General features: G+C 48.9%; 9 protein-coding genes and 1 non-coding gene across 10 annotated transcripts; 5 read left to right on the top strand and 5 right to left on the bottom strand.

Annotated features, from left to right (window-relative positions):
- Positions 1–292: 292 nt before the first annotated feature.
- On the top strand, positions 293–2,285 carry FOBCDRAFT_147292 (uncharacterized protein; the record flags this gene model as incomplete). Its single annotated transcript, XM_059608254.1, has 3 exons — positions 293–617; positions 667–903; positions 1,069–2,285. 3 exons carry the CDS (start codon positions 293–295, stop codon positions 2,283–2,285), a joined length of 1,779 nt encoding a protein of 592 aa, XP_059466214.1.
- A 1,645-nt stretch (positions 2,286–3,930) lies between these two features.
- Positions 3,931–6,159, top strand: FOBCDRAFT_148969 (uncharacterized protein; the record flags this gene model as incomplete). The annotated part of the gene is made up of 1 exon (XM_031192623.2): positions 3,931–6,159. The coding sequence occupies one exon, from the start codon at positions 3,931–3,933 to the stop codon at positions 6,157–6,159; it is 2,229 nt and encodes a 742-aa protein (XP_031031469.2).
- A 175-nt stretch (positions 6,160–6,334) lies between these two features.
- Positions 6,335–6,406, bottom strand: FOBCDRAFT_t272. The gene has a single exon. It is a non-coding gene; the product is annotated as a tRNA-Gly (tRNA).
- A 505-nt stretch (positions 6,407–6,911) lies between these two features.
- FOBCDRAFT_192264 (cytochrome P450) lies at positions 6,912–8,675 on the top strand (the record flags this gene model as incomplete). Its single annotated transcript, XM_031192624.3, has 2 exons — positions 6,912–7,037; positions 7,088–8,675. The coding sequence occupies 2 exons, from the start codon at positions 6,912–6,914 to the stop codon at positions 8,588–8,590; spliced, it is 1,629 nt and encodes a 542-aa protein (XP_031031470.2). The 3' UTR covers positions 8,591–8,675.
- Positions 8,676–8,822: 147 nt separating this feature from the next.
- On the bottom strand, positions 8,823–10,560 carry FOBCDRAFT_324344 (general substrate transporter; the record flags this gene model as incomplete). The annotated part of the gene is made up of 2 exons (XM_031192626.3): positions 8,823–10,004; positions 10,051–10,560. 2 exons carry the CDS (start codon positions 10,558–10,560, stop codon positions 8,859–8,861), a joined length of 1,656 nt encoding a protein of 551 aa, XP_031031472.2. The 3' UTR covers positions 8,823–8,858.
- Positions 10,561–11,399: 839 nt separating this feature from the next.
- FOBCDRAFT_254097 (uncharacterized protein) lies at positions 11,400–15,345 on the bottom strand (the record flags this gene model as incomplete). The annotated part of the gene is made up of 10 exons (XM_059611087.1): positions 11,400–11,612; positions 11,670–12,454; positions 12,514–12,687; positions 12,905–12,944; positions 12,977–13,035; positions 13,092–13,430; positions 13,484–13,779; positions 13,829–13,935; positions 13,983–14,245; positions 14,295–15,345. 10 exons carry the CDS (start codon positions 15,343–15,345, stop codon positions 11,463–11,465), a joined length of 3,264 nt encoding a protein of 1,087 aa, XP_059466215.1. The 3' UTR covers positions 11,400–11,462.
- Positions 15,346–15,769: 424 nt separating this feature from the next.
- On the top strand, positions 15,770–17,510 carry FOBCDRAFT_148636 (cytochrome P450; the record flags this gene model as incomplete). Its single annotated transcript, XM_059608291.1, has 4 exons — positions 15,770–15,814; positions 15,948–16,114; positions 16,210–16,249; positions 16,302–17,510. The coding sequence occupies 4 exons, from the start codon at positions 15,770–15,772 to the stop codon at positions 17,508–17,510; spliced, it is 1,461 nt and encodes a 486-aa protein (XP_059466216.1).
- Positions 17,511–17,535: 25 nt separating this feature from the next.
- Positions 17,536–19,583, bottom strand: FOBCDRAFT_192274 (Alpha/Beta hydrolase protein). Its single transcript, XM_031192630.3, has 5 exons — positions 19,296–19,583; positions 19,081–19,243; positions 18,788–19,022; positions 17,795–18,735; positions 17,536–17,741 (listed from the first exon to the last, which is right to left on the bottom strand). Exons 1-5 carry the CDS (start codon positions 19,493–19,495, stop codon positions 17,661–17,663), a joined length of 1,620 nt encoding a protein of 539 aa, XP_031031476.2. The 5' UTR covers positions 19,496–19,583; the 3' UTR covers positions 17,536–17,660.
- A 1,235-nt stretch (positions 19,584–20,818) lies between these two features.
- On the top strand, positions 20,819–22,330 carry FOBCDRAFT_233630 (uncharacterized protein). Its single transcript, XM_031192631.3, has 8 exons — positions 20,819–20,880; positions 20,934–21,152; positions 21,205–21,421; positions 21,472–21,522; positions 21,576–21,599; positions 21,648–21,755; positions 21,802–21,900; positions 21,950–22,330. The coding sequence occupies exons 1-8, from the start codon at positions 20,857–20,859 to the stop codon at positions 22,270–22,272; spliced, it is 1,065 nt and encodes a 354-aa protein (XP_031031477.1). The 5' UTR covers positions 20,819–20,856; the 3' UTR covers positions 22,273–22,330.
- On the bottom strand, positions 22,327–25,919 carry FOBCDRAFT_192275 (tannase and feruloyl esterase-domain-containing protein; the record flags this gene model as incomplete). Its single annotated transcript, XM_059608724.1, has 4 exons — positions 24,785–25,919; positions 23,422–24,010; positions 23,225–23,348; positions 22,327–23,174 (listed from the first exon to the last, which is right to left on the bottom strand). Exons 1-4 carry the CDS (start codon positions 25,765–25,767, stop codon positions 22,327–22,329), a joined length of 2,544 nt encoding a protein of 847 aa, XP_059468072.1. The 5' UTR covers positions 25,768–25,919.
- Positions 25,920–25,997: the final 78 nt, after the last annotated feature.

Below are 25,997 nucleotides of genomic sequence, written 5' to 3' on the forward strand. Positions count from 1 at the left end.
CAGTACAATATAGCGAGCCAGGAATAGGTTCTAAACAATTTCTCTACTACCATTACTAAGAAAATGCTGTAAGACTTCACATGGCTACGTGTCGATAGTTGCCCCAATGGTGTAACAGATAATTTCGTCCAGAGATGTACGTCCAACTTACTTAAACGAGTTGTGCAACAAAGCCAAGGCATAAATTGGGCTTCGCCCCCTCATCTGCCTCTCTAATTTTGCTCCCTTACCACTGCTTTCAAACGTTCAGACGTTATACTCAGAGCCAATAACCCGACCTATAACCTATCAAATGACTGACGATCTCTCTGTGGTAGAGCCTTCGAGGCTTTGTGCTGTCTGCGACATGGCCCTGAGAAGCAACATACGGTGCCTCAGTCAGCCTCACCACAAGAGCGGCTTTGACCTAGAGAAGGCTTCCGATCTTGGATGTTACATTTGCGGCACAATCCGACATAGTCATACGTGGTCACGAAGGTTGGAAGAGTGTCTCTCAAGCTCTTTTCAGTATGCAATAAACCTGCATAATGCCGGTTTCGTAGACACTCTGGAGGGCCTGATTGTTGGGAAGTCTCCAAGTGGCTGTTGCTGGGCTTTCCAGCTTTGGAAAGAGCCTGGTATTCTTCCAATCCCTACATGTCAAATCTTTCTAACCAAGAATTCTAGATCCTGCTTCTGGTACTATCTCTTACAAACCACCTGTCTCACACCATCATTTTGATTTTATCCGACTTGCCAAGGACTGGCTTGACTCCTGTTGTCGAGCCCATGTTAAGTGCCGAAACAGCGGCCCAGATTGCAGGCCAACAAGATTAATCGAGATCGTTGACGAATTAGGCGTTCGCCTCATTTTTCCAAGGAACCTCTCTGTTGATTCAATTGATTATGTCGCATTCTCTCATTGTTGGGGAAAAGTTGAGGCGATCAAGCTTCTTGAGAAGAACGTTGATCGATTTCGGCTTGGCATCAGCAACCGCGAACTGCCCAATTCCTATCAAGAAGCCATTCAATTGTCTCTCAGAATGGGTTTCAAGTACATATGGATTGATTCACTCTGTATTATTCAAGATTCAATGTTGGACTGGGTGCAAGAGGTGAAGGATGTGAAGCGGGTCTACGAGCATGCAATATTGAACCTGTGCTCTGCTACAGCCTCCGATAGCTCCGGAACCAGCTTTGTGGCCCGTCATGCAAGTTTCCTCAAGCCGCTTCGTGTAAAAGTTCATGGCGAAGTCTTCCAGTTGTTGTGTGATGGCCTCTTACAAGACGATATCACTTATTGCACCTTGCGCTCTCGAGCATGGGTCTATCAAGAATGGTACCTTTCCAAGCGCTCACTGGTCATGGGCTCACATCAGCTTTGGTGGCATTGTAGAGAAAAGCTGGCATGCGAGATATGGCCGATTGGAACACCACAAGCCAACAGGGGAAGATGGTGGAGTCAAACCCAGCCCCTCAAGGAGTCAGCACCATCTGAAGACTCAGACGATATGGATGCCTGGAGTCAGCGTGTCCTAGCATATATGAGAACTAAGCTGACGAGAGAAACTGACCGTTCGGTTGCATTCTCGGGTGTTGTTCAGTCTTTCGGGCAGTCACGGCAACTATCTGAAGACTATCTTGCCGGCCTCTGGCGATGTCATCTACCAGAAGCACTCTTGTGGAAGGTCACCTCTCCAGCACGGAGATCAGCTACATGTACGGCAGCGTCCTGGAGCTGGACGTCTCTTGCTGGAGACTGTCTGGTCAATACAGATAGGGACTTAGTTCACGAACCTTGCTTCATAACTGTCGAGCAGACAATGCCCCTTGGTGTACCAGGACCAGACGGATTCTTGATGGGCGGAGCAATCACACTCAGTGGCCATTTGTTTGAAGTTGTCTATCGATCTGTCGGACTGTTCCTTGGTAGAGGAGACTTCATGGTTCCCGGAGACCAAACGACAGGTGGTGAACTCTACCTTGACGAAGGATCAGGGAATGAGCAATTTGTCTCATATTTGGAGGCGCCAGACCTCGATGATCTTGGTGGATGGCTGGAAGGTAAGGCCGTGCGGCTATCAATGCCGCTCAAAGACGCAAAGGGTCGTTTCTATTTCTTATTGTTCCTTGATAGGGGAGACAAGTATCGTTTTCGTTTTCGAGGACTAACTTTGTATCAGCCTATTGATCAGTCAGGTTCCTTTTATCGTGTCGGATATATGAATTGGGGGAAGCTCCCAGGGGTCCTCAATACGGATGAACTCGCAGTCAATTGTGTTAAGAGCATGGTGAGGATCTTATGAAGCTTGAGTTATAAGGCTGCACTATCGGAGGCTTCTCGCAGGGATAAAGCGTTTGATGTGGCATTTGACTTCCTTAGTAAGGGTTATGTTAAATAGTGTCACGACTCTTATTTCTCCAAGCTATTGTTTACCATTGGTTCATCTCGCCAGATGGTTTGGAACTCATACGACGAAACGGCATCAGAGCGTTATAATGTGAATGTGCTTGCCAACTCCGCACTGACCAGATAAAGCCACCAGGATTTCGCCTACCCTAAAGACCACATTGCTAAGTATTTTCTTTTTTGCTTTGAGTCTTTTGATAAGTCTGTGCATTGGAATTGTCCCAATAGGATAATTCTGACTTGAATATTTATCAAAATCTGCGCATATTCCCTTTGCATTCTCAAGACTTTGCGAACTGACTAATTATGGCTTGAGAATCGTTGTGCCAATGGAGGAGGACTCCTTTCGCCAGCAACTCCACCTCCCATCGTCCCAAAACCAAGCCCCTGTTCCCGATCCTGCGAATCAGATTCTTTCTCCTGTCTATAACCCTGTATGGCCAAGAAATCTGCCCTATTGGCCCGCTTGCGGTCGATGGCAATGAATTAGCTCCCTTTGGCATGCTTTGCGATTCCCAAAACGATCGAAAGAAGTGACAACGGCACTCAGGAGGGAAATCATGATTCCATTCTGCGAAAAAATTTGTCTTCTATGCAGGTAAGACGTTGGCAATCTCGGCAAAACCGTATATGGTGGTTTTCGCTAAGGAGCTAAACTGCATTCGCATCCAACTTGGTGGAGAATGAACATGGGTAAAGTCTTGGGAGTAAGCACAGCTGGGATGGCGAGCCTACTGCAACCTTGTGAGGCAACTTTATTTGGTCTCGATTGCAAGTGTGACTTGGTTTTTGCGAAGGTAGCACGAGGTGGATGACTGTCCGCGGCGATGACAGAGTGCATCTTGGTAATTTTGGGTTACTTCTGTCCCCCTTCTCTAAGAATTCCTTGACTATGTATGTAAGCTTAAAAGCGACTGTTGCAACTTCAGCTTCAGTTACGTATCGAATCAGGCTGTGCTAGTGCTCTAGCTAGGTCTTAAGGTGTCTTGGCAGCCTGAAAGACAAGCTTCTGAGCCAGGGTTTCGTTACGGCCTCGACTCTGATAGGACACCCAAAGCCTCGTTTCAGTTAGCCATGGGAACTACCTGTACAAGGTTGCGATCGGTAATAGCCAGATCCCAGCATCCGCCAATTTGGCTATCCGCCACCAGCCTTATGGGGTCTCGATCAGACGATACCCAGCAAACCCGTCTCATCGGAACGAATGCCCAGGTCGTTGTTCCCAGGAGGGCGTTACGAAATACGAAGGCAGGCCTTTACCCAGAAGACGGCTCGGCTAGGCTTCCTCAACTGGGAGGTGTCACCGCAGATGGCTCTGGGCATTGGGGGCCAAAGACATTGACTATGCAGCTTATTCTTTAGCTGCAGTAGCTGACACCCTTTAATGAAAGCGAGGCAAGCGCAATTTCGCCACGTTTTCGTCCCATATAAGCACTTCCCATCGAGACATCCTTGGATACGGCTCCCGACTGGACTTTCGTTCTCTTGGACAAACCTCGACCCAACCTGCGACCACCTCATCGAGTGGATATCAACACGCAATGGATGGTAAAATCGTCAACGATGGACAGGAGCGTAAACCGTATGCTTATTCTCCTGTCCAACACCAACGGGCTTTCCCAGAGCCGGTCGTGTCTCCGCAGCCTTCTTTAGGCCAGTTCCCTCCCCAGGCCGTCTCCCCCGAGTCAATCGCACGAGAGACATTCCCGCACCAGTCACTATGGATAGATCCCCAGAGCCCGAATCTTCGAGATACTCCCGACTACGATAGGGCTCACGACAGTCACAGGGGTCTGATGGGCCAGGTGCCTGCTAATGACACATACTCGAAGGTTCCTGATGTACACGTCGTGAATCGATCTACTACAGGTGCCTTGCCTGAGTCTGGACCTCTGATGTTGAGGATCATGAAGAGTCGATGGTCTATGATTGCTTGTCTGGTCCTTGGGGTCGCTGGTGCAGTCGGCCATCACTTTCTGTACATGCATCTCGATGGCCAGGAAGCAAAACACCAACAATGGTGGATGCGACTGGGTCAATTAATCTCGTTCATAGCCAACGCAAACTTCATACTAGCTGCCGTCATGGCACATCAGCAAGTCGCATGGCGAGCCGTAGGACAGAAAGGATTCTCGATCCACGCTGTTGATGCCCTGTTCGGAGCTACCCACAACATCATCGAGCTTTTCAACAGGGAGGCATGGATCAAATCGTGGTTTGTGATGTTTCTTGCTGTATACATGTGGCTTAGCCCTCTTGTTGTCATTCTTTCATCAGCATCACTCTACGTCGTACCAGGCGAGAGGATAGAAGATACACTCTGCCCCTCAATCCGAACTTTGAACTTCAGCAACGAGGCAAAGGAGAGTTTCCAGACTCCGAAGAAAGCCGAGGGCGAAGTCATGAACGGTCGCTCACTTTCTGGCTACAACTGGACAGCCCCAGATGGAAACCTTGCCGAGGGAGCTGCGGAGGACGACGACATCTTCGAATACTACAACGTTCCTTCTTCTGCACTTGACCGCATTGCCGCTGGTGTGTTTTCAAGTGGACAGACAACCCAGAAAGCGAACATCTCGCTCGAGATCTGTGGAGATGGATGGGATTGTTCAACGACTGTCCATTTCGTCGGGCCTGGATATAAATGTGAAGAGCTTGCCAACGGGGTAGGATCCGAGATGAAGAGCTTCGGAGATGCTGAAGCGCCTTTCAACCTTAGCCAGCTTGTACCTGCCTCCAACTTCACCTACTTCGCAAACACCGATCTGGGAGAGTATATGCGTCCTCAGATGGACAATGTTTCTATTGGTGGAATTCCTTCCGAGGTCGATGGCCCGCCTTTTCCCAAGCATCTTGGTGTTTTTCGAACCGAACCTTCTATCTGGATTGGCTACGCCGCCGTGGACGATCACACCAAGGCTCATGCGATGGACAGCGAAGCCGATGGCTGGAACGACGATTACACTCCTATCATCTTTGCTTGCGATCATTGGGAGGTCAATTACACCGTCACCTTCAACTTTACCTCGGGATTTCAGAAGTACAACATTACCAATCGTGACTACAAGCGAAAGATTATCGATACTACCTGGAGCAGTTGGACCAATGAGTCCACGGATGGAACAGCTGATGGAAACGTTGCGGAGCCAGAGAAGAACTATGTCAGCCCGCGCAATGATTACGCTCGATACCGCCGCATAGCCGCCTACCATAGTCTCGGGCTCAGACTTCGTGAGAAGCTCTTCGGCAATGTCAAGGTCCAGGGATCCGTCTTAGCAGACGGAGCTATTACAACCACCAACCTCCTCGATAGACATGAGAGTCTTCCCGTCCACGACTTCCAGCAACAGGTCCGCCGCGTGTACGAAGACTTGATAATCTCACTCCTTTCTGATCCTCAGCTTCTTGTTGTAGCATGGGCTGCCGATGCATCCAAGCTGTCTGGTACCGGCATCGGAGGTGAAGACACCAAATACCAATGTGAACGCCGACGAAAAGCCAACTTCTTTGACTACGGTTGGCCTGTCCTTGTCGCTGTTTACGCCGTGTCATTCGTCGTCGCATCGATTGGTGTATACTATGGCATCGATGCTATGTCAAGTGATGGTAACAACGCTCAACGTGTGATGACCTTCTCTGCTATTGCGGGAGCTACCAAGAAGGTTCCAGTGGATGAGGTTGAGAAGCGAGACACTAAGATCAGGTGCTTCCCTAATGATCAACGGCCAGGAGAACGGACATATGAGTTCAGGGCTGAGTTGGAAGGATAATTAGCTAGAGATATGTGGAGGAAAACATTAATAGCGTTCATTAAGATATCATCTGTACTATAATTCTAATTTCTTAATGTCATTTACAGTCGTTCCTAAAAAAGAGAAAATGCTCCAGTTTTCAAGGAGTGTATAATCAAAAAGTGAAATTGTCTTTGAGACATTTTTGGAAGGCTGCGACCGAGGGGAATCGAACCCCTCTCTAACGCTTGGAAGGCGTTAATGCTAACCACTACACCACGGTCGCTTATTAATGATAACCGTATTTGTCTTAAAGCTTATATCGACGAAACCGGAGAGTTCTGCCATTCAGTTTCACAATATCCCAATTCCATGGAGGAATACCACTGTGTCTTATGCCAGCTTTGGACAGATTCAAGTCTTTTGTATCTATAGAACTCAACAGGGAACACATGCTACACAGTACCATTCTGAGTTTAGAAATCTTAAATAGCAGCTCCAATCACGGGAAGCAGATTGAGGCGAAGCTTTAACACAGTCTGCAAGCCTGAAACCCGTTGAGTTCACGGAATTCCGTTTACAAAAGAAGGTCAATGATAGGCTCCACCGCATGAGCTTCATCTTATCTTAGCATGCTGGGCAAACGATATTCCGCCACTAGTGAGAGGGGCAGCGTAAGCAAGAGCTTCCATTGCAATTTTCACATTCTCTTATTCGTTTTCTTGTTGAAATAAAGCTCTCGAGGCTATTCTTGTAGATAATCGCTGTTGAACGAATCTGAGCGATAAAGAATGGCTGGAACCAGTCCCGCGCTGAAATGGGGCGGCATCTTCTTCCTCACGTCCATTGGGTACTTTGTCTTTAAGCTTTACCAGCAGCGGGTCTTTTTTCGGCGATCGGTCAAAAAGTACAACCTTGTGAGTTAAATCAAGTATTCAGGTCTCATGCCCACCGCTAATGCATACAGCCAACACTACCTGGTCACTCATGGCTTCTAGGTAACCTCATCACCGTGGGCAAAATCATGATGAAGTATCCGGAAGACGTCCACGGTCAATTGATGCCAGATTTTCTCGCTCGAGACTACCCTGAAATCGCGGAGCTGGGCATTTGTTACATCGATCTGTGGCCCATCTCATGGCCGATGTTGGCAACCTTTCATCCTGATATCGCGGCGCAGTTTACTCAAGAAACGTCACGACCAAAGCATGAAATTATCAGATGTCAATTTCGACCGTTGACGGGGTTAAAAGATCTTGTTCTGTCCGAAGGAGCGTTCTGGAAGAAATGGCGAGCGACCTTCAATCCTGGTTTTTCGACGCAAAACATCACGGCCCTTGTTCCTGAGTTCATTGAAGAGGCATTGATTTGGAAGAAATACCTGCAAGAGATCGCTAAAGATGGACGTGTTGTCCCTCTTGAAGATTGTGTCATGAAGGCTACTTGCGATATCATCGGTCGTTCTGTCTTGGGTATAAGTCTGGGCATTCAAACAGGCGTTGACGACAAGATTTTCCCGACACTCAAAAGTGCCATCTCACTGCTTGTCACAGACTGGTCGCCACCTCAATGGGGTAGACTTCTAAATCCTTTCCGCCACTCTCGCCTCTCGTCTCTAAACCGACAACTTCGCAGCCAACTCCAGCCACTGATAGAAGCTCAACTTCAAAATCACGAATGTAACGAGGGGCCGAAGACCGTGAATGGTCTCGCCATCAGAACGTATATGAAGGAATATGGCTCCGAAGGCACTTCAGGGAGCACTATTGACTCTGACTTTCTGGATGTCACCATTGAGAATCTGAAGATCTTCCTATTCGCTGGCCATGACACCACGGCATCTACGCTCTGCTTTGCTTACAATTATCTTTACCAACATCCAGATGTCCTTGCCAAGTTGCGGGTGGAGCACGATGCAGTCTTGGGGACTGACCCATCTGATGCAACCAGAAGGATATCTGAAACCCCGACATTGCTCAACCAGCTTTCTTATACCACTGCGATCATAAAAGAGACTCTGAGATTAGAACCGCCAATTGGATCTTGCCGAGAAGGCTCTCCGACATTCTTCCTGAGACATCCTGAGACAGGGCAGCAGCTTCCAACAGACGGCTTCATCCTCTTCTCAGCAAGCAAGGCCATCCACAGAAATTCTAAGTTCTGGTCTGAGCCTGACAAGTTTATCCCGGAAAGATGGCTTGATCCTGTCGCTCATAAGAATGCGTTTCGTCCATTTGAGCTAGGTCCTCGGGGATGTATTGGTCAGGAATTGGCTTTGACAGAGTTGAGACTTCTTCTTGCTATGACCGTTAGGGAGCTTGAGATTGTGCCTGCATACAAGGAAAAAGACGAAGTTCTGTTGGGATATCAAGCTTATCAGGCACAAATGCCTGGAGAGCTGACAGCACATCCCAGTAAGGGTATGCCTGTCACGGTATGTCTTAGGAAGGCCGGAAATACCCATAAGTAGAATGGAGGTTCTGCGAAGCCAGTCTATGGGAGACCTGTGACTTGTGAAACGCAATGGCGTTGAAGGTTAAGACATACTACAACCAGTCCGCACGCGAAGCCATCGAGGTGACATAAGTAGGAAAAATGACGAAAAGGCAACAGCTCATATATTGATAGATCATCTGTCTTACTAACATCTCAGAGTTGGAGGATAGATTGCGTTGAGCTTCCATCCAAATGTGCTCAAGCCTCCAAGCGCCGATCTGCCCAACGGACTTGAGGGCGCTTCAGACCTCCACCACATCCTTCTTCTGCCCATACTCGACGATACCCATCCTAAATTGCATAATTTCCAACTCCTCCTGACCTGCATGGTCACCGAAGATCTCGTCCATCTGCTCCAATGTCTTCCCCTTGGTCTCTGGGACCAGGAAGAACGCCCAAACAGCCGCGAGGAAACACCAAGACCCGAAGAAGATATAAACACCGAAACCGATACTCTCAATCATCGGGGGTGTTGCGACGCCCACAATGAAATTGAAGAGCCAGACTGTGGCTGTAGCAAGTGCTACTCCCTTGGACCTAGAGGCATTGGGAAAGACTTCGGCGGGAAGAGCCCAGCCCAATGGAGCATAGGAGACTCCGTAGATGAGGATGAAGCAAAAGGCCATTGCCACGGCAGCCCAGCCTGCAGACGGATTGGAACTCCACTTGTCATTGAATACACCCACTAAAACTGCCATGATGCCCCATGCTGTGCCACCTCCAATGCCGCCCCAGATCGCTAGTGGCCGTCGTCCAACTTTGTCGATGATGAAAAAGCAAACAGTCACTGCAACAAGTTGTAGCATATTGAAGACACCAGACATGATCAGAGACATTTCAGAGGATTGACCCAAGGACTGAAAGAGTGTAGGGGCATAGTAGATGAATGCGTTGATGCCTGAAAGCTGCTGGAAGAAGGCCACTCCAACGGCGATGGAAGTTCGATGCCAGGACTTCTTCTGGAAAAGATCCTTCCAGCCAAGAGTCTCGAGCTTGAGGCCGCTGACGCCTGGGTGTCGCTTCTCTTGCATGATCTTCTGCAGTGCCACTTCGTTGCAGATACCGATATGTTCTTTCTCAACGCGAGGGTCGGTTCTGGGGAGTCGACGTAGCTTTTCTAAGCTCTGCAGCGCATCGTTTGATCGGTCAACAAGAGCAAGCCATCGTGGTGAGTAGGGAAAGAAGTGGATGCCGATACCGAGAATAGTGCTGCAGACCATCTGAAGACCAAACGGGAGTCGGAAAGAGAGGTCGCCGGGAAGATGGCGGGTAGCATAGGTGATCCAGAAAGATACGACCACGCCTAGAACACATGAGACAGACTCGAGGACAAGCAACGTTCCTCTCAGGTTGGGCGGTGCGATTTCTGAGATGTAAATTGGTGCACCCTATTCTGTTAGTCATTATAACAAGACAAAGACAGCATCTGCATACCATTGCAAGCGTCCCAACGCCTATACCGCCTATAGTTCTTCCAGCCACCAGAAGGCCGTAGGAGTTAGCTGCAGTTTGCATAATAGCGCCAATGTTGAAGATGACTACAACGATCGAAAGAGCCTTCTTGCGTGATATTTTGTCGGCGAGCGTAGGCATGAAGAGACATCCGATGAAAGCCCCGAGCTCTAGCATGCCAGTCATGAAGCCTTTGCCAAATGCAGTCTCAGTGCGAGGGAATGTCTCATGAAATTGGCTCATCACGTTGACGATAGAGATGACTCCTTGGTCGTAACCAAAGGAGAAGCCTCCCATGGATGCTAAGAAGGCAGCGCCGAAGATGTAGGGCGATTGTACGACGCCGCGAATGCCGCCTTTACCGTATGAGATCTGCTCATTTAGAAAGACGATAGGAGCATTGTTTGATGAAGCAGCGGGATCTTCAATGTTCTCGACTTGTGGGTGATCCTTGGAAGGATATCCACAAGGAGAAGGGCTCTCAGTAGACATTGTGCGAGCTCTGGAGCCAGTGATGTTGCGTAATGAGGCCGGTCAAAGACAAAGATGATGATGGATGCGATGAAGATAAGAATGGTGAATTGAAAGAACAGGAGAGGACATGATGATGTTATATAGCCACCTGCTTCAGAAGAGACGACCATCGTAGCTGCGAGTCATGGAGAGTAACAAATCATGAAACGGTTTCGTTCCCCGCGGGGAAATTATCTGGGGAAAACCAAGGCGTTGAAGCTAAAGTGTCGGGATTTGTCTGAAATGATGATGCGTTGCCTGATTCGGGGAATTCATTCCGCGGGTTTCAACTTTGTGGCTTCCCCAATTTTAGGCCAAGCCACTAGCATCACGACTTGGAGGCATGAATCCGATCTCAACCAATGGGAAGCAGTATATTATCACTCGACAGTGGCATTGGTACTAAAAGCGGACAACATTTCCCGATACCGTAGTTGGGGTATTGGCTCTCAACGCTGATGGTATCTGGAAGAACACAAGGCCCAATCATCTACTGGTAAAAGAAAATATTATGTTGTTCTAGAATTATTTGCAATCGGAGAGAAACCCGTTGGCAGACGGTCTCACAGCCGAAAAATGCGCATTTGTTGAGTTTACACGTATGATTGACGTTCACGTACCTGGGTTTGACGATGCATGCATGAAGTATTGGTACCATCGCATTATGGTTCAGCTTCCTTCTTTGGTCTTCAATGGCATCATAGAATGCTTCGGCAAAACTTGATCTTGAAGTTTACAATGGCAGTCTGGCCCCGTTAAGAAAATACAATAAAATTGTTTTTACTATTCTTGTTCAACCATCAGCCTCGGGCGAGGACGAGGCGGTGCAGCTAATGCCACGATTCTGGTGTAAGAAAGACCATTGTCTGGTTCTATAGCGGCTAGCCAGTCCATTTCAAGACTGGTTTAATGACTTTTCCACTCTTCATGTCGGCCATAGCCTTCTCATAATCCTTGATATCATAATATGCTATCAGCTTCTCCAGTGGCAGAAGGCCCTTGGCATGCATCTCGATGAGCTCAGGGATCAGCTAGTCGGAGACCAGTCAGTAACGGTAGGCTCAGATTAAGACAGGGCTAATACTCACAACCCCAGGGTTGCTGTCACCCTCAGAGCAACCCACGTACTCCTTGCCGTACGTGAGATGACTCATGATATCTATCTTAGCATGCGCGTTGCCTCCAGGTGCGCCAACTGTAGCTGCCCTGCCCCTCATTCCCAACGCAGCGACCATGGTTTCGACGATGGAGGGGACGCCAGTACAGTCAACTGCAAAGTCGACACCAAGAGGGGGGCAGATGTTCTTTATCGCCTTGATTATGTACTCCTGATCTGGACCGAGAACTCCATCCGTAGCACCTAACTCTTTGGCAAGTTCTAGTCGCTCTGGCTGCAGGTCAATCGCGATGATTCTGCTGGCCTTCCGTGCCTTTGCAGCCATCACGGCAGCCAAGCCAACAGATCCCACGCCGAAAATCGCGATAGAGGTACCGGGCTTAACATTCAAAGTATTGAACACAGCACCAACGCCTGTCTGGATGCCACATCCCAATGGCGCAAAGAGGTCCAGTGGTGTTTGTTGAGGAACCTTGACAATACTTGATCGATGAACAATTGTTCGCGCCGCAAAGGAGCTTTGGCCGAAGAAGGTGCTGTAAATCGGTTGCCTCGTCCCCTCTTTCATAATGGACATGGCAGCTGATCCGTCCGGTCGCTTTCCGCCGAAGTTGTAATGGTTGAAGCTGTAGCAATAGGCTGGGTGGTCTGATTTGCATCCAGGACATGAGCCACAGGATGAGAAGGATAGAAGGACTTTATCGCCGGGTGAGACAGAAGTAACATTTGCGCCTATCTCGAGAACAACGCCTCCTCCTGCAACGGTCATGATAGTTAGCATACGTATCTGTGATGCAGCAGTCGACATGAGCTACCTTCGTGGCCAAGAACAGCATTCGGTGCGCATGGCAATTTACCACTTGCACAAGAAAGGTCAGTATGGCAGACACCAGAGGCGTGGATCTCTATCAACGCTTCATCTGGTTGCAGAGAGTCCAAATAGACTTCCTTTAGTTCGAAGCTGCCATCCAAGGCTGGTGCAATAAGTGCTGTTGTCCGTGTCATTCTCTCGTCGGTGAACAATGTAACATATTATTTCAACATGGGAGAAACCCCCCGCATTATTAGGCTTTTGATGCGCTGGTTGCAAATCGCGGGGGTTACAGCGCTTTTCCGAGGCTACTTGCCGCTGGAAGATGCCGGTCGGAGACGATGTGGGGGCGGAATGGCGATCTCGAGTAACTCCGTTACTGGACTACCGACTACATAGTAGGGTTACTGGATTATGCGCCTGAGGGTTCGAGGTCTTTCTTAGATAATGGAGCGAAATGCTCGGACGGTAGTGGAAGCAATGGAATAGTTCTGGGATGACGAGAAGGTTCTAATCGACAGCTTGCCTAGTGAATATGTACATTCTGAAACCCTGTGATCAAGTCATTGACTTGAAGCATACTCGTTTGATCATATCTCGTGAGAATCGGTTCGTGTGCTGAACTGCTCGCATCAGGCACCGTAGACTCAGGACTTCCGAATGAATCACTTGAAAGGCGATCAACCAGCAGTTTCCCCAGGAGCCAATATTCTGGAGAATGCCGCATAAAGCCTACCCTCCTCCATAGATTCTCCGTTGCCACATTATGTCTGTCAACCATGACATGCGGCGGTGAGAATGAGAATTCATCTGAGTATGTTTCCCAAGCTGATTTCCAATTATCGAGAGCGTTGCGAACTGCCTGTAGTTGATCATGGCCACCAAAGGAGTTTTGGTGTTGAAATATCAGTGCATGGAAGGCTGTAACATGTATCAGAACAGTAGGGTAGTCGAGGCTTGTTTGGTAGTCTTACCTGATACAACCGCGAAGAGGTTAAGGGGACCAAGATCAGCGAAGAGCCGTCGCATGTCACTCGAGAAAGATCTTCCACAAAAGCTCTCAACAACCTCACGAAAGGTTATGTTTCGTAACAGCGTGGATCGCAAGTGCCAGTTTTGTAGTTCTCGAGCGCATTCTGTTGATGTGCTGGCTTGGAAGGCTGCCTCAGGAAATGCCATATGCATGCTCATTTCTTTGATGACCATCCTGGGAGGTAGGTTGTTGAAGATCACGAATGCATGGTCCAGAAGATATATCCAGAGAAAGATACTTAAGTAAATGTCAGTTATTGGTCAACATGTATACGAAGCCTGTTTACCGTATAAGCTGCTCTCGTGCAGCAAAGTCTCTCCAATCAAATCTGTCATATAGGCACGTAGAGTAATCCGGGTGCCTGGCAGACATAATACCGAAGTCTCTTGCCATCTGAACATTTATTAGTTGATGTGACCAGGAGAGACCGGATATCTTACAGATATGACAGTACTGAACCGGTATCGACGGATTCGTCGTTTGTTTGCCTCTGTTCCCTCCCATCCCTGGTAGAGACAAACCATATATGCTGCCTGCAGGGCTTGGATCTTCGAAATATTTTGGATCAGATTCAGCAACAGGGTGTCCTGGTTGTTTAGAGGGTCGTTGCAAAAGTCGTCATCAGTAAAGACGATTTCTTCGACACAATTGAACCAGATCGTCGCTTGTTCGTTATCAGTCTTGCTAGGTGACACACTCGCACCTATTGACGTTAAGATTTATCCTTCAGAGATAGCTTTAGGGTTACATACCTATCAATGCCATGCAAGCCACAAGGATTGACTTCGAGGTCACTGGGTCAAAAGTAGGCCGGTGCACGAAGTTGACGTTAGGGTGCCATATATGCCAGAAGAGGGAAAGATATTTCCGTAAATTATGCGGAGAAAAGAATTGGATACAGGTCTGTTCTAGGACCGTCGACCATTCTAGCTCGACGACGCTGTTTCGAGGTTTGACGGTAACGACTTCTTTGATGTCTAGAAGTATTTGGTGAGTTTGGATGATGAGAGGGTCATGGAGATCTAATGGTTGCGGTCGCGGAAGATCCCTTGATGAGCCATTGAGGTGTACAAGCTCGTCTAATTCCGTAGTAAGGCAACCCTGGCCTTCGCCTGGTCGGTGAGATGCCTCAACCTGCACTCGCTGTTCAAATGTCCCGCAGTCAAATGAGCCCACCAGCCCAGATCTTCTCGTGAAATTGTCGAGAAAGTGAAAGGTGTAATTGTCTAGGTGCGTTTGGGGACTGGTCGGTATTACCTGAAAATGACCGGCAGCGAGGTTGATGAAGTCCAACCAGTCTTGATTGTTATCTGATCCTTGAAGCATATCAGAGACTGAAGTATAGTTGCCAAGATAGTCGAATAGCGTGTCATCTCCAAACACCACGGTCGGTAGGTTGGTTTCGTCGTCATATTGCTTCTCATCCAGGCCTACGAGCAAGTTGCTTTCTGTTACTACACCGTTACTGAAGGAGTAAATACATTGGACCGACTTCCGACGACAATGTTCGCATGGCTGGCCAGTGCTACAGGCCTTCTTCTGCTGAACGCAGAGATCGCATGCTCGTCGGCTGCTGGGCGCTGTAGCCGATACCTCCCCGGTCCTGACTTTGGTCTGGCAGGCTACAGCATGTCGCTTGAGTACATCCGCTCGTTGGTATGATTGGCCACAGAAGCTACATCTGTGAGGTCGGAGGCTACTGTGGGATGCAGCGTGGCGCTGGAGGTGTTCTCGTCGCTTGTACGTCTTGCTACAGCGGGGACACGCAAACCCGGCCCCTGAGGATGATGCGTTGTCAGACATTGTCGGATGTCAATGTGGGTGGATTGGATTGTGACGAGGGAAAGATGTAGCTTTGATGGGACAAAGATGATGCAACTCCGCATTCCGGTTTCGATCCCGGTTTAGGTTTTCAGATCGCGGGGAAGTGGGGCTGTGCTCCGTGGAGGAAACGGGGCCAGTCGGAGTCCCTGTGGGAGGCGAATGAGAGCTCAGAAGTTGGTCAACCACTGCTTTGGGTAGTTGGAGACAAGGGCCAACATGATCAGTCAAAACGGGTCAGGAGAAGGTGTGGCGTCTATAGCTATCCCACATAGTTCCGCTGTGAGACTCGACACTGGGCGATTGTGAGACGCATCTTATATAAAGGCAGATGAATGAAATGATTGCAATTTGCTTCCAGCTCACGAAACAATTGGATTCACTTTTTCACTCACAGTTCTCCATCATGCTGACCGTACAATTATTTTGGGTCGCTCTCGCTGCGATCTTCGTACGTCTGCTGTTCACTGGTAGAAGACCCAAGAATTATCCACCTGGACCTCCTACACTGCCGATCCTTGGAAACATTCACTTGGTACAGCCTTCTTCACAGAATTTGCAAACACTCTTACTGATAGTATCAGATGCCCACAAAAGATGCCCATCTGCAATTCCGTAAGTGGGCAGACGAGTATGGGCCTGTTTATAGTCTCATTCTGGGCACCAAGCCTTTCATTGTCTTGTCAAGCGCCCAAGCTGTCAAGGATCTGCTCGATAAGAAGAGTGCACTCTACTCTGACCGACAAGAAATGTACGTTGGGCAGATTCTTGGCAGCGGTGGTCTCAGACTTCTGATGATGGTTCGTCATTCTCGGCCCCAACCTTTACCTACAATGACACTAACAGTTATTTCCTTCCTCAGGGATATGGACCAACATGGAGATCAGTAAGTCATCCTTGAGTGGTTTAGCTACGATATAGCCTAACACAGTCTTAAGTTCCGCAAACTGGTACACTCGCTGCTCAACGTCACCACAGCCAGGAGCTACGTGCCCTACCAAGACCTCGAGAACAAGCAAATGCTATATGAGATGATCGTTCAACCCGATCAATTCCTCCAGAGTATTCGACGATACTCCAACGCACTCACAACAACCATGGTATTTGGCTGGCGCTCGCCTATCTATCGAGACCCCAAGCTCATGCAGCTCTTCGACGGCTTTGCTGAGTTTGCCGAGATCAATCAAACTGGTATCGCTGCCCTCCTTGACTCGTTCCCCGTACTTAGGAAGCTGCCTGACTTTCTCTTGCCCGTGCAGAGGAAAGCCAAGGAGCTTCATAAGAAGGAAAAGGATCTCTACATGAGTCATTGGCTTAAGGCGAAGCAGGACATCGCAGATGGCTCTATTAAGCCATGTTTCTGTGTTGGATTAGCCGAAGCGCAAGAGAAGGAAAAGTTTGATGATGCGCAAGCTGCTTATATCTCTGGGACTCTCCTTGAAGCGGGTTCAGACACAACATCTAGCACTCTGTATGCCTTTGTGCAGGCAATGCTTCTTTATCCTGAGATCCAGCGAAAGGCTCAGGACGAAATCGACAAAGTAGTTGGTAAGCGCATGCCAACTATGGATGACGAGCAGAGCCTTCAGTATGTCCGCGCATGCATGAAAGAGACATTGCGATGGATGCCGACAACCATCCTCGGTGCTGTTCCTCATGCTGTCACGCAGGACGATACATACAACGGATATCTTATCCCCAAGGGCGCAGGTGTTCTCAACAATGTCTGGGGTATTCATATGGATCCTGAGCGTCATCCCAACCCTCGCCAGTTCAACCCTGACAGGTACCGGGATGACTTCCAGAGCTTGGCAGACGCCGCAGCCAACCCAGACGCGTCAAAACGGGATCAGTTCACTTTTGGCGCAGGCCGTCGTATTTGCCCTGGGATTCACGTTGCCGAACGAAGCTTATTCCTGGGCATTTCACGGATCCTATGGGCATTTGATATTAAGCCTACTGTGGATAAGAACGGCAAGCCCGTTTTGCCAGATCCAGATAAGCTGACTCAAGGCTTCGTATGCATGCCCGAGGAATTTCCAGCTAGAATCATTCCAAGGTCTGAGGAAAAGAAGGCTCAGGTGATCGAGAGTTGGAAGAAGGCTGAGAAAGATGTTCTTGATCCTGAGACGAAGCAGTGGTGTTAGAGAATGTTCTCAATTAATAATTATGTATCTATCAAGTTTTCATAGTTGACTAAAGTCAATCATCAAGAATGGCACTGCAGCATTGCTTCATCATGTGTCCCAACACTATTCATATCTCGGAGGCAGATCGTAATCTATATGTATATAAGTTTAGGCAGAGCCCAAGAGCTCCTCGACAAGACCAGCGACGGACTGGACGACGGGGTACTTAGGGAAGTTGGGCTTGTAGACCTGGGACATGTCAGTATTGTGTCTTGTAAAAACGATAGGGTATGGGCACTTACAGCCTGGCAGACAGCATTGAACTCGCTGCGGGGAGCCTTGCCACGGGCAAGCTCGTCACCGGGAACTCCAAGCTTGACCACCTCCTCGGCCTTGTCAACGGTATCCCAGCCAGGTCCAGCAGCGGGGTTCTTGATCCACTGAACAAACCAGTTGTGGATAGAATCGGCAAGAGCCTGCTGAGCCTTGGTGACACCCTGAAGAGCGGCAAAACACTCATTACCGCCGTGGAAGAAAGGAACCTCAGTACCGTGGGTAGGAGCAGTGTTGGGGGGTCCAACGACGTTATCGTACTTGCCGAAGAAGCGGTAGACCCAGGTCTTCTGCTGCTCACTTCGCATGTCGAGGAGATAGTCAACGGGACAGTTGAAGCGGGCATCACCGTACTGGATACCGCTGCGGAGAGACTCGGTGGCGTAGTCGTTGGGGTTGTATGCCTGGATCAGAGACTCATCGGGGATATGAGCGCTATCGGCATCGAAAGTGTTGATCCAAGAGCTGAAGTTGCTGTTCTCAGCGCCGTAGACGAGGCTGAAGATGGTACCCTCTCCGTTGGAGGTACCAGTCAGCATGGGGACATGGGAAGGATAGTTTCCGGCAGCGAAACGGGCAGAGTAGTCAGAGAAGCGGGTGATATCGTCAACAACGGGAGTGAACCAAGTGTTGAAGGTGGAGTTGAAGTTCTTGGTCTGGAAGTCAAGAATGTCCTTGTTGCGGAGACAGTCGAGCTGACCGTTGCCGCCCTTGGGGCAGCCAACTTCCTCGGCGACAGCGTTAAGAGCCTCATCAACGGGAGCGTAAGCGGGGCCGGACATGGCGTTGGCGCTCATCTCGACGGCACCCTTGAGGAAGGTGTTGGGGTTGTTCCATAGGTAGTGATCGACCTGGACACCACCAGAAGAGTGACCACCAAAGACAATATGGTCAGGGTTACCTCCAAAGGCTGCATAAACGTTAGTCAAGTTTTGCATGTGATCGATAAGCGTGAAACATACCCCTGATGTTCTTGTGGACCCAGTCAAGAGCCTTCTCGACATCCAAAATGCTAAAGTTCTGTGTCTCATCAGGGTTGGCGCTCGTCAACTCAGAAGAATGAGGCGAAGCAAAGATGCTCTCGCGGGTATTGAAGTTGACGTAAACAACTCCATTGCGAGCAAAGTTTGTGCCTTGGATCTGGGGGTTGCTGCTGGAGCCAGTGACCATAGCACCACCATACATGTAAACGAATACCTAGTGGGTGTCAGTTTGTGTCTCGGAATATTATGCGGGAGGGTAGGGTAAGGCTGACAGGCAAGTTCTTGCCCTTGGATGGGGCCCAGATGTTAAGGTTCAGACAATCCTCATCTTGACGAGTAAAGGCATCGTTTGAGATGGCTTGAGGACATGTCGCACCATATGACGTAGCCTGGAACTTGGAACGAGACTCGGGAAGATCCTGAGGAGCCTTCCATCTACACCAGTGTCAGCTCATCAAAATGTGAAACAAACAATTAGATGACCTACCTGTTTTGGCCACCAGTGGAAGCAGCAAAAGGAACACCAAGATAAACGGCGTTACAGTGCTTGTCACGGAAACCTTGAATGTCACCCTGAGGAAGAGCAGCTTGCGGAATTGGAGGACAGGGAGGCTTCGCAGTCACAGGGACAAGACACGTGGCGGCCAGGATTAAACCTGTTGTTGTGAACATGCTGCTGAGGCCCATGGTGAGGAATGTGATGAGACGGGACGGGAAAAGGTGAAGATCGACTGAGACACGAGAAAAGCTTGAAGAATGAGTGGACAGAAGTTCCCGCAGCTTTTGGTTTTTATCACCAAAAGATGCTTGCTATTATTCGATTCGCCTATATCAGAGACGAAGAATTTCCGAGCGGCGGACGCTTAGCTACAATGAGACGTCTGAGCGGTCTCGGCAGTGGAACCAAGGCCCTTTAGTGCTGGGGGCTTCTAACTGTATTTAGCAGGACACAGCCGGAACATTCACTATAATAGAGTTTCGCGGAACGTGCACCGGTCGATTTTGTCATGCATGATCCGAGTCATGGATCCTGAATGCCTGTAAAATCCCGACTTGGGAAAAGAAAAAAAAATGTCGGGTAATAAAAAAGGGGCTCACGGGAAGAACGGGAGGCTGGTGAGACTATTGAAAAGAAACGCCGGATATACTGCGTAGGGCAGAAGTTGAGCGGCTTCACGGCCAACTCTGTTAGTTGCAAGCCATTGCCGTTGATAGCATCACAGTGGGCATTTTACGCTGATCTTCTGATGCCAAATGGATCCGAGGCTCAATGAGAGATCCCACATCGCTTATCCATCAGTGCAAAATGACAGAATTTGTGGATTGACAGCTCCTTGATGGTTGAGATTGTTCTCCACGATAGGAATTGATCGGCCAAGCTGCCCCTGGTCAATCGCTACAGTGCCAGTTCGCCGACCGAGCTTGATAATCAAGCACAGATCTCTTGCATCGGATTGGAACCCTTACGACGATCCTCCGACGCACATCCTGAAGCAGAAGGTTACGGGAATCCCTCTCGGCGCCGACAAACCACGTCCCTTGCATATCAGCCAATCCAGACACCCGGACGTCAGCCCAATTGCCTTACTGCTAATTCCGCTCAATGTCACTTGAGTCATAATATTAGAAACCAAGACACTAATGAATAATACCTTACGAGATATAGCCACAGCCAATATTTTTGCGGAGTGTCCACCTTGTTGTTCCGAGGTTTTTCTTTCCGCGCCACTAGTTCAGGTGCACAAGTCTGGTTGGAAACATGACTGGATATCGCCGCGCAAAATCCACATTTGGTGCCCTTTTGACTTCGGAGCTAGAGACAAGTCTGTCAGGACTCTCCACAGAAGTAACGGCTTCTGGAATCTCACTGTGACAATCTCTTACACAATGAGCTGATACCAAGGACCGAGTCCACGGGTCCTGTTGATCAGGGGGGTTTGGGGTTTGGGCTCCGGATCCTTCGGTAGGAAATAAGTCTTGCTGCATTCCCACCTTGCCTTGCATTTTGTGCTGGGTTGTTTTGCAGATCAGATCAGATCAACGTCGCAATGGCTGAGGGTCTGGGACAAGTTGTAAGTTTATACCTTTGACGAGGTTATGGTGATGTTTTTGCTGATGGTTTTAGATTTCGTGGTACATTTGTACCGTCATTGCGTGCATCTTTCTGATTTTGAGAATATGGGTTCGTGTGCGCAAGCTTGGACTATTGGCGATTGATGATGGACTCATTATTCTGGCGGCGTGTTGTTTGATCGGTGATTTGATCATCCAGCAGCATATGTGGAATTTGGGAATGGCGGATATGGCGAATGCTTCTCGCGATGAGTTTATCCAGATCATGAAGGTGAGTTGATGTCTCTCGATCGCAATAGTGATATTTGCTAACAACCAACAAGATGATCGTTCCCGGATCGATTCTCTACGTCACCTCGTTATGGGCCATCAAGATTGCTCTGGTTCTGTTCTACAAGCGACTTGCTGCTCCTGGAACAAAGCTGCAGGTTATTTACAACGTCACTCTTGGTCTCTTGGTGATTTTCTGGGCTACCATCTTCTTCCATATCATTTTTCAATGTTTCCCACATGACAAGCGATGGTCGCAAGATCCAAACTGTGCGTTACCTCACTCCCGTTTGAGACAACATATGCTGACGACTGAACAGATCAGTGCGACCCGAAGGAAGCAGAGAAGAACTATTGGTTGACCGTTATCCGTATGTTATTTCATCCCTTTGGAGTCTATATGCGCAATACTCACTCTTCGCAGTAAATATCGGCACCGACGTCATCAGTATGTTTAGAAGATACGAATTCAAGTTGCCCGACTAATAAATCGCAGCCATCAGTCTTCCCATCACCATGGTCATGAAGCTCCAGATGAAGACAAAGCAAAAGATCGGTGTTGCAGCCATCTTCGCCCTCGGTTTCCTGGTCGTCATCGCGAGCAGTGCGTCCTCCAACTTCTTTACCACGAGCTTCGCTAACGACTTCAGTCATTCGAGCCTACTACTCCAAGAAGAACGAAACCATGTTGACATGCACCGTTTCCATGATCGAAACCGCCGTCGCCATCATCGCAACCTGTCTTCCTCGTACGTCTACCCATCTCCGCTATCTCCATCCCACTAACAGATTCTCCAGCGCTGCGAACTCTCTTCCTTGGCCAAATGTCATCTGCCCGATCAGGCTCCAACTACGGACGCTACGAGCTCTCCTCCACCGGTCAACCACGATCCCGACGAACGAACCAAAGCCGAATCGTCACAAACGTCATGGGCGGTACGCAAAAGCTCGACAACGATTCACAGGACGAACTATTCAAGGAGTCTGCGCATTCAGTGGCGGGACGAAGTACGACTAGTGATAAAACTCCTGGTATCACTGTCAACACCACCATTCAAATGCACCATAGCAGCGAGGAGGAGGCGAGACGATCACAGGCTAGGCTTGATAGCTTCGCTTAAGTGTTTTTATATGTATATATATATAATTTGTAATAATTTATGGAAGCGAAATGTTTACTTGCAAGTAAAAGAGGATGCGACGTCTGGGTTGCCCCCCTTGTATGTTAGCCGCTTCGGATAAGCGCACAGCTCAACAGCTCGTCGCTTTTCCGTGCCAACAGTTTCCGCATACAGAGTCTCGGGTGCTTTGCCGTGCTCAACCCACTTGACAAGAGCGTCAAAGGCACTTCCAGGATACCATCCATCGCCGCCTTTGCAGTGCCCAACACCCGGTGCTTCGAAGAATCTGTAGTAATCCGTGGCGCTAGAATCTTCCTCGAGAACACGCTTGTAGTAATCCACTGAGCCCTTGTGCGGGATGAGTTGATCTGCTGTTCCGTGCCATGAGATCAATTTTCCTCCTGCTTTCTTGAAGTCTGTGAGATCCGGGTCTGATGTACCCATTACTGAGGCAAAGCGGTTAACGGATTGCCGGAAGAGCTTGCTGTACTCTGCGTGGGACAAGTCTTCCAGACTAGCTGATTGATCCTGAAGAAGGAAAGTGGTGAGCCAGTCTTGAGCAATGGCGAAGGGACTTGAAATGCAATCCTTCAACGATGTGCATGTGGTATTGGCAAGACCACTCAAGTCTGCACCACGATCAAGTCCATACCAGAGAAACTTGCCATCTTCTGTCTCCGGACCGCGCCAGGTCAAGCGAGCAACCTCAGCGCCCTTCTTGGAAATCTTGATTGTGCCAGATGGGTTGGTACACTCTACCGATTTACCAACGACAGACTTGGGGTCGAACTTGCACAGATCTGGGTTTGAGATAACACCGTCTTTGACTCCATCTAGTTGGTCACAAGCTTCAATTGCAGCCTTAGTGATGGCGTTGAGCTCGCAGATAGGAGGATAATAGTCTGAAACAGGTTAGCATGGCAGGCTTCTAATAATGAGGCAATAATCTTACCGAGCTTGTGCATAACAACTTGCGGCCAGTACTCCGATGTAACAAACTTGTCCCAGTTGAAAGCAGAAGCGGTAGCAAGAACGCCATTATACTGAGTTGGATACCTCTGCGCCATCATATGGCCCTGTCGTCCACCTGTAGAACACCCCTGACAGCCATCAGTAAAGCCCATCTGCCCAAGAGTATGATATACTTACGTTCCAGTATGAGTATCTTGGCTTTTTGCCGTAATAAGCCGCTGTCACGGCTTTTCCCAATGTCGCTGCATCATCCAGAGAAACAGCTGCAAAGTTCTGCAAAGCAGGCCAATTGAGGTTTCCGGTGCTATCTAAAGCCCAGTCCAACTCCTGTCTGTTAGCCAAGAGGTGGCCACCATCTGTAGTGACAGCGGCATATCCATTGGAAGCAGGTTGTGCAAGGTCGGGTAGGTCTCCCGTTGACCAGCCTCCGCCACCTACTCCAACAAATCGTCCGTTCCAGCCTGAGACTGGCAGTGTTACATATGTGTTGATGGTGTCATTCCAGCCTGGGTGTGTATACTGGACTGTAACTTGACACACGGGAAATGGATCCGTTGAGTTATTAGGCCATTCATTGGTTGGGAATGACGGCAGCTCGGCGTTGGTGAGATTGGTGCTGATGGATAGAATCTTGGCATTGGCGAGCTTTATGGAGCGGAAGGTATGATCTGTGCAGGTGGGCTTTGAGAGTACGCTTTGAAAGCCCTGAAACATGAAAGCAAATGATATGGCGGAAAGGTTTGAGGAGAGCATGGTCACAAAATGCCTCCGAGGCTTGGCGCAGCGGGGATAGGTCAGAGAACGAGATGCCAATTGGCAATTGCAATCAAACAGTGGACTACGTAAGAGAAACCATTTCATGTGAGTATTTCCTCAGATATATAATACTCCACCAGTGGCATAATGCTTCGAAGCGATCATCGTCAGCCAAACCCATGCGTTTACTCCTCCTCACTAGGAACCCTATTCATTGGGCAAGCTATCTACTCCGAGGAACACGCAAGACTAGCCAAGATCAGCGCAGAAAATCCCCAGATTCAGCCAGTCGGTAAGTTCGCACGGGAACGAATATCCTGTCTCTTAATACGCAAAACAGACCTATTTTCGACGTATCCCCGGATAATGTCGCATGGACTGATCCCCTGTAGGATCGCGAAGTATCATCGGTCAAGGGCTTAACCTTGTTGCGGTAAAGTTTACCCCATGTTCCCATTTCAATGCCGCGGAGACTAGTCGATATTCGGACTACCCCACGATTCGGGGTCTGAAGAAGACTCCGTCAAAACAGCAAATCTGGGGTAATGTACTGCTGGCAGGTGATTGTTTTTGCTTGTGAGTGGACGGAAAAGCGCTGTTGCTGACTCGGGTCTAAATGACTCGCGAGAAATCCAGGGTTTGCATATACCGCTACCGCGCCCTGGAGCAGTCCCGGAGTCTCGGTCATGGGAGGAAGCCGTTCAAGGACATTTTAACGAAGATTACAAAGAGAATAGTTCGGAAATGCATGTACGTTGGATCTGAGAATCTCAATTTTGGTTACTCTTTCGGCTTCTGACCAGTGACTATCAAGCAATCAAACATCGGGTGCACAGATCTATCGCGTGATGCCTCTCTAACACGAGCATTAAAGAGCTCTACCTCTTCGCGTGACCATCCCAAAACATCGGTAAACAAAACCGCCGTAAAGGCAGCTACACCCTCTCTCATGTTAACTCCCATCAAAGTTCCTATCTCTTTGAGCCGTTCATCCTTAGGCCATGGTCCGATTGGAAGCTTGAATCGCTCCTCTTTGACACTAGCGAAGCCAGCTTCCTTAGCCCACTGCTGAAAAGACGGTGCAGGATCCATGGTTCTTCCAATCTTATCACAGGCTAGTTTCAGGTGGTCCATCATCTGGACTAACGCGTTGTCGGGCTTGATCGAGTCATCCTCGGAATAGAGCGTATTGGCTGTTTCTTGAAGCTCGATCCAGCCGCCTGGCTTCAGGTTGGCGTATGCTTGTCGAAGTAGTCTGGGCCAGTCTTTGATAGACCCAGCCATGTATCTGCAGTGGATATAATCATATGGGATTGGCTCAACCCATTCCGCTTCAACATCGTCCACAATGAATTTGACATTTGGAGGAACCCAGTCTGGTTGTATGGGGCTAAGGTCATTTCCGACCACTGTCGCAGAAGGATGTTCGTCACCGAACTGAATTGCCCAAATTCCTGTTCCTGTTCCGATATCAAGAACATTCAGTCCCTCCGGGTCTATGGGAGCCAGGAACAATCGATCCTTTACAGTTCGGCAAAAAACGTGGTGAATCATGTCAAGGCGATCCTGCTCCTGGTCATCATTGGGGAAACTGTATTGTCCCGCGCGATCACTGTGGTATCGTCGGCCATGCTTCCATTTGTATTTGAGAACACTGCTAGCAACAGAGGTAGTTGCACCCACGGAGTCAGCGGTGAAGACCGAGTCGGAGTCGGAGGTGGTATTTTCGTCGACCTGAACTTCAGGCGTTGTTGGGTTATCAGACATCTTTGCAGTTGTCAACTATGGGAACCAAGGTACGCAGATGCTTTTATCAGTATGATCGATGATAGAAAACTATATTGCGAGTGTATAATATGATCGTCGCATGCACAAAGTGGAGGTGCCGCGCAAGCAACGGCAGCCGAGGCATGGAAAACAACTCATCCAGTAAGAGCATATGCGGTTCTGAAGATGAATGCAACCCCAGACATATTGCAATAACGAGGTTGCTGATC

The sequence above is a fragment of the Fusarium oxysporum genome, chromosome XI, assembly GCF_013085055.1.
Source record: "Fusarium oxysporum Fo47 chromosome XI, complete sequence".
Lineage (NCBI taxonomy): Eukaryota > Fungi > Ascomycota > Sordariomycetes > Hypocreales > Nectriaceae > Fusarium > Fusarium oxysporum.

Coding starts and splice junctions, on each gene's coding strand:
- FOBCDRAFT_192274 (XM_031192630.3), bottom strand. CDS start 19,495: ATGGGCCTCAGCAGCATGTTCACAACAACAGGTTTAATCCTGGCCGCC. Junction 19,244..19,295: donor TCCACTGGTGGCCAAAACAG/GTAGGTCATCTA, acceptor ACACTGGTGTAG/ATGGAAGGCTCCTCAGGATC. Junction 18,736..18,787: donor GGTCCACAAGAACATCAGGG/GTATGTTTCACG, acceptor ACGTTTATGCAG/CCTTTGGAGGTAACCCTGAC.
- FOBCDRAFT_233630 (XM_031192631.3), top strand. CDS start 20,857: ATGGCTGAGGGTCTGGGACAAGTT. Junction 21,153..21,204: donor AGTTTATCCAGATCATGAAG/GTGAGTTGATGT, acceptor ACAACCAACAAG/ATGATCGTTCCCGGATCGAT. Junction 21,523..21,575: donor CTATTGGTTGACCGTTATCC/GTATGTTATTTC, acceptor CACTCTTCGCAG/TAAATATCGGCACCGACGTC.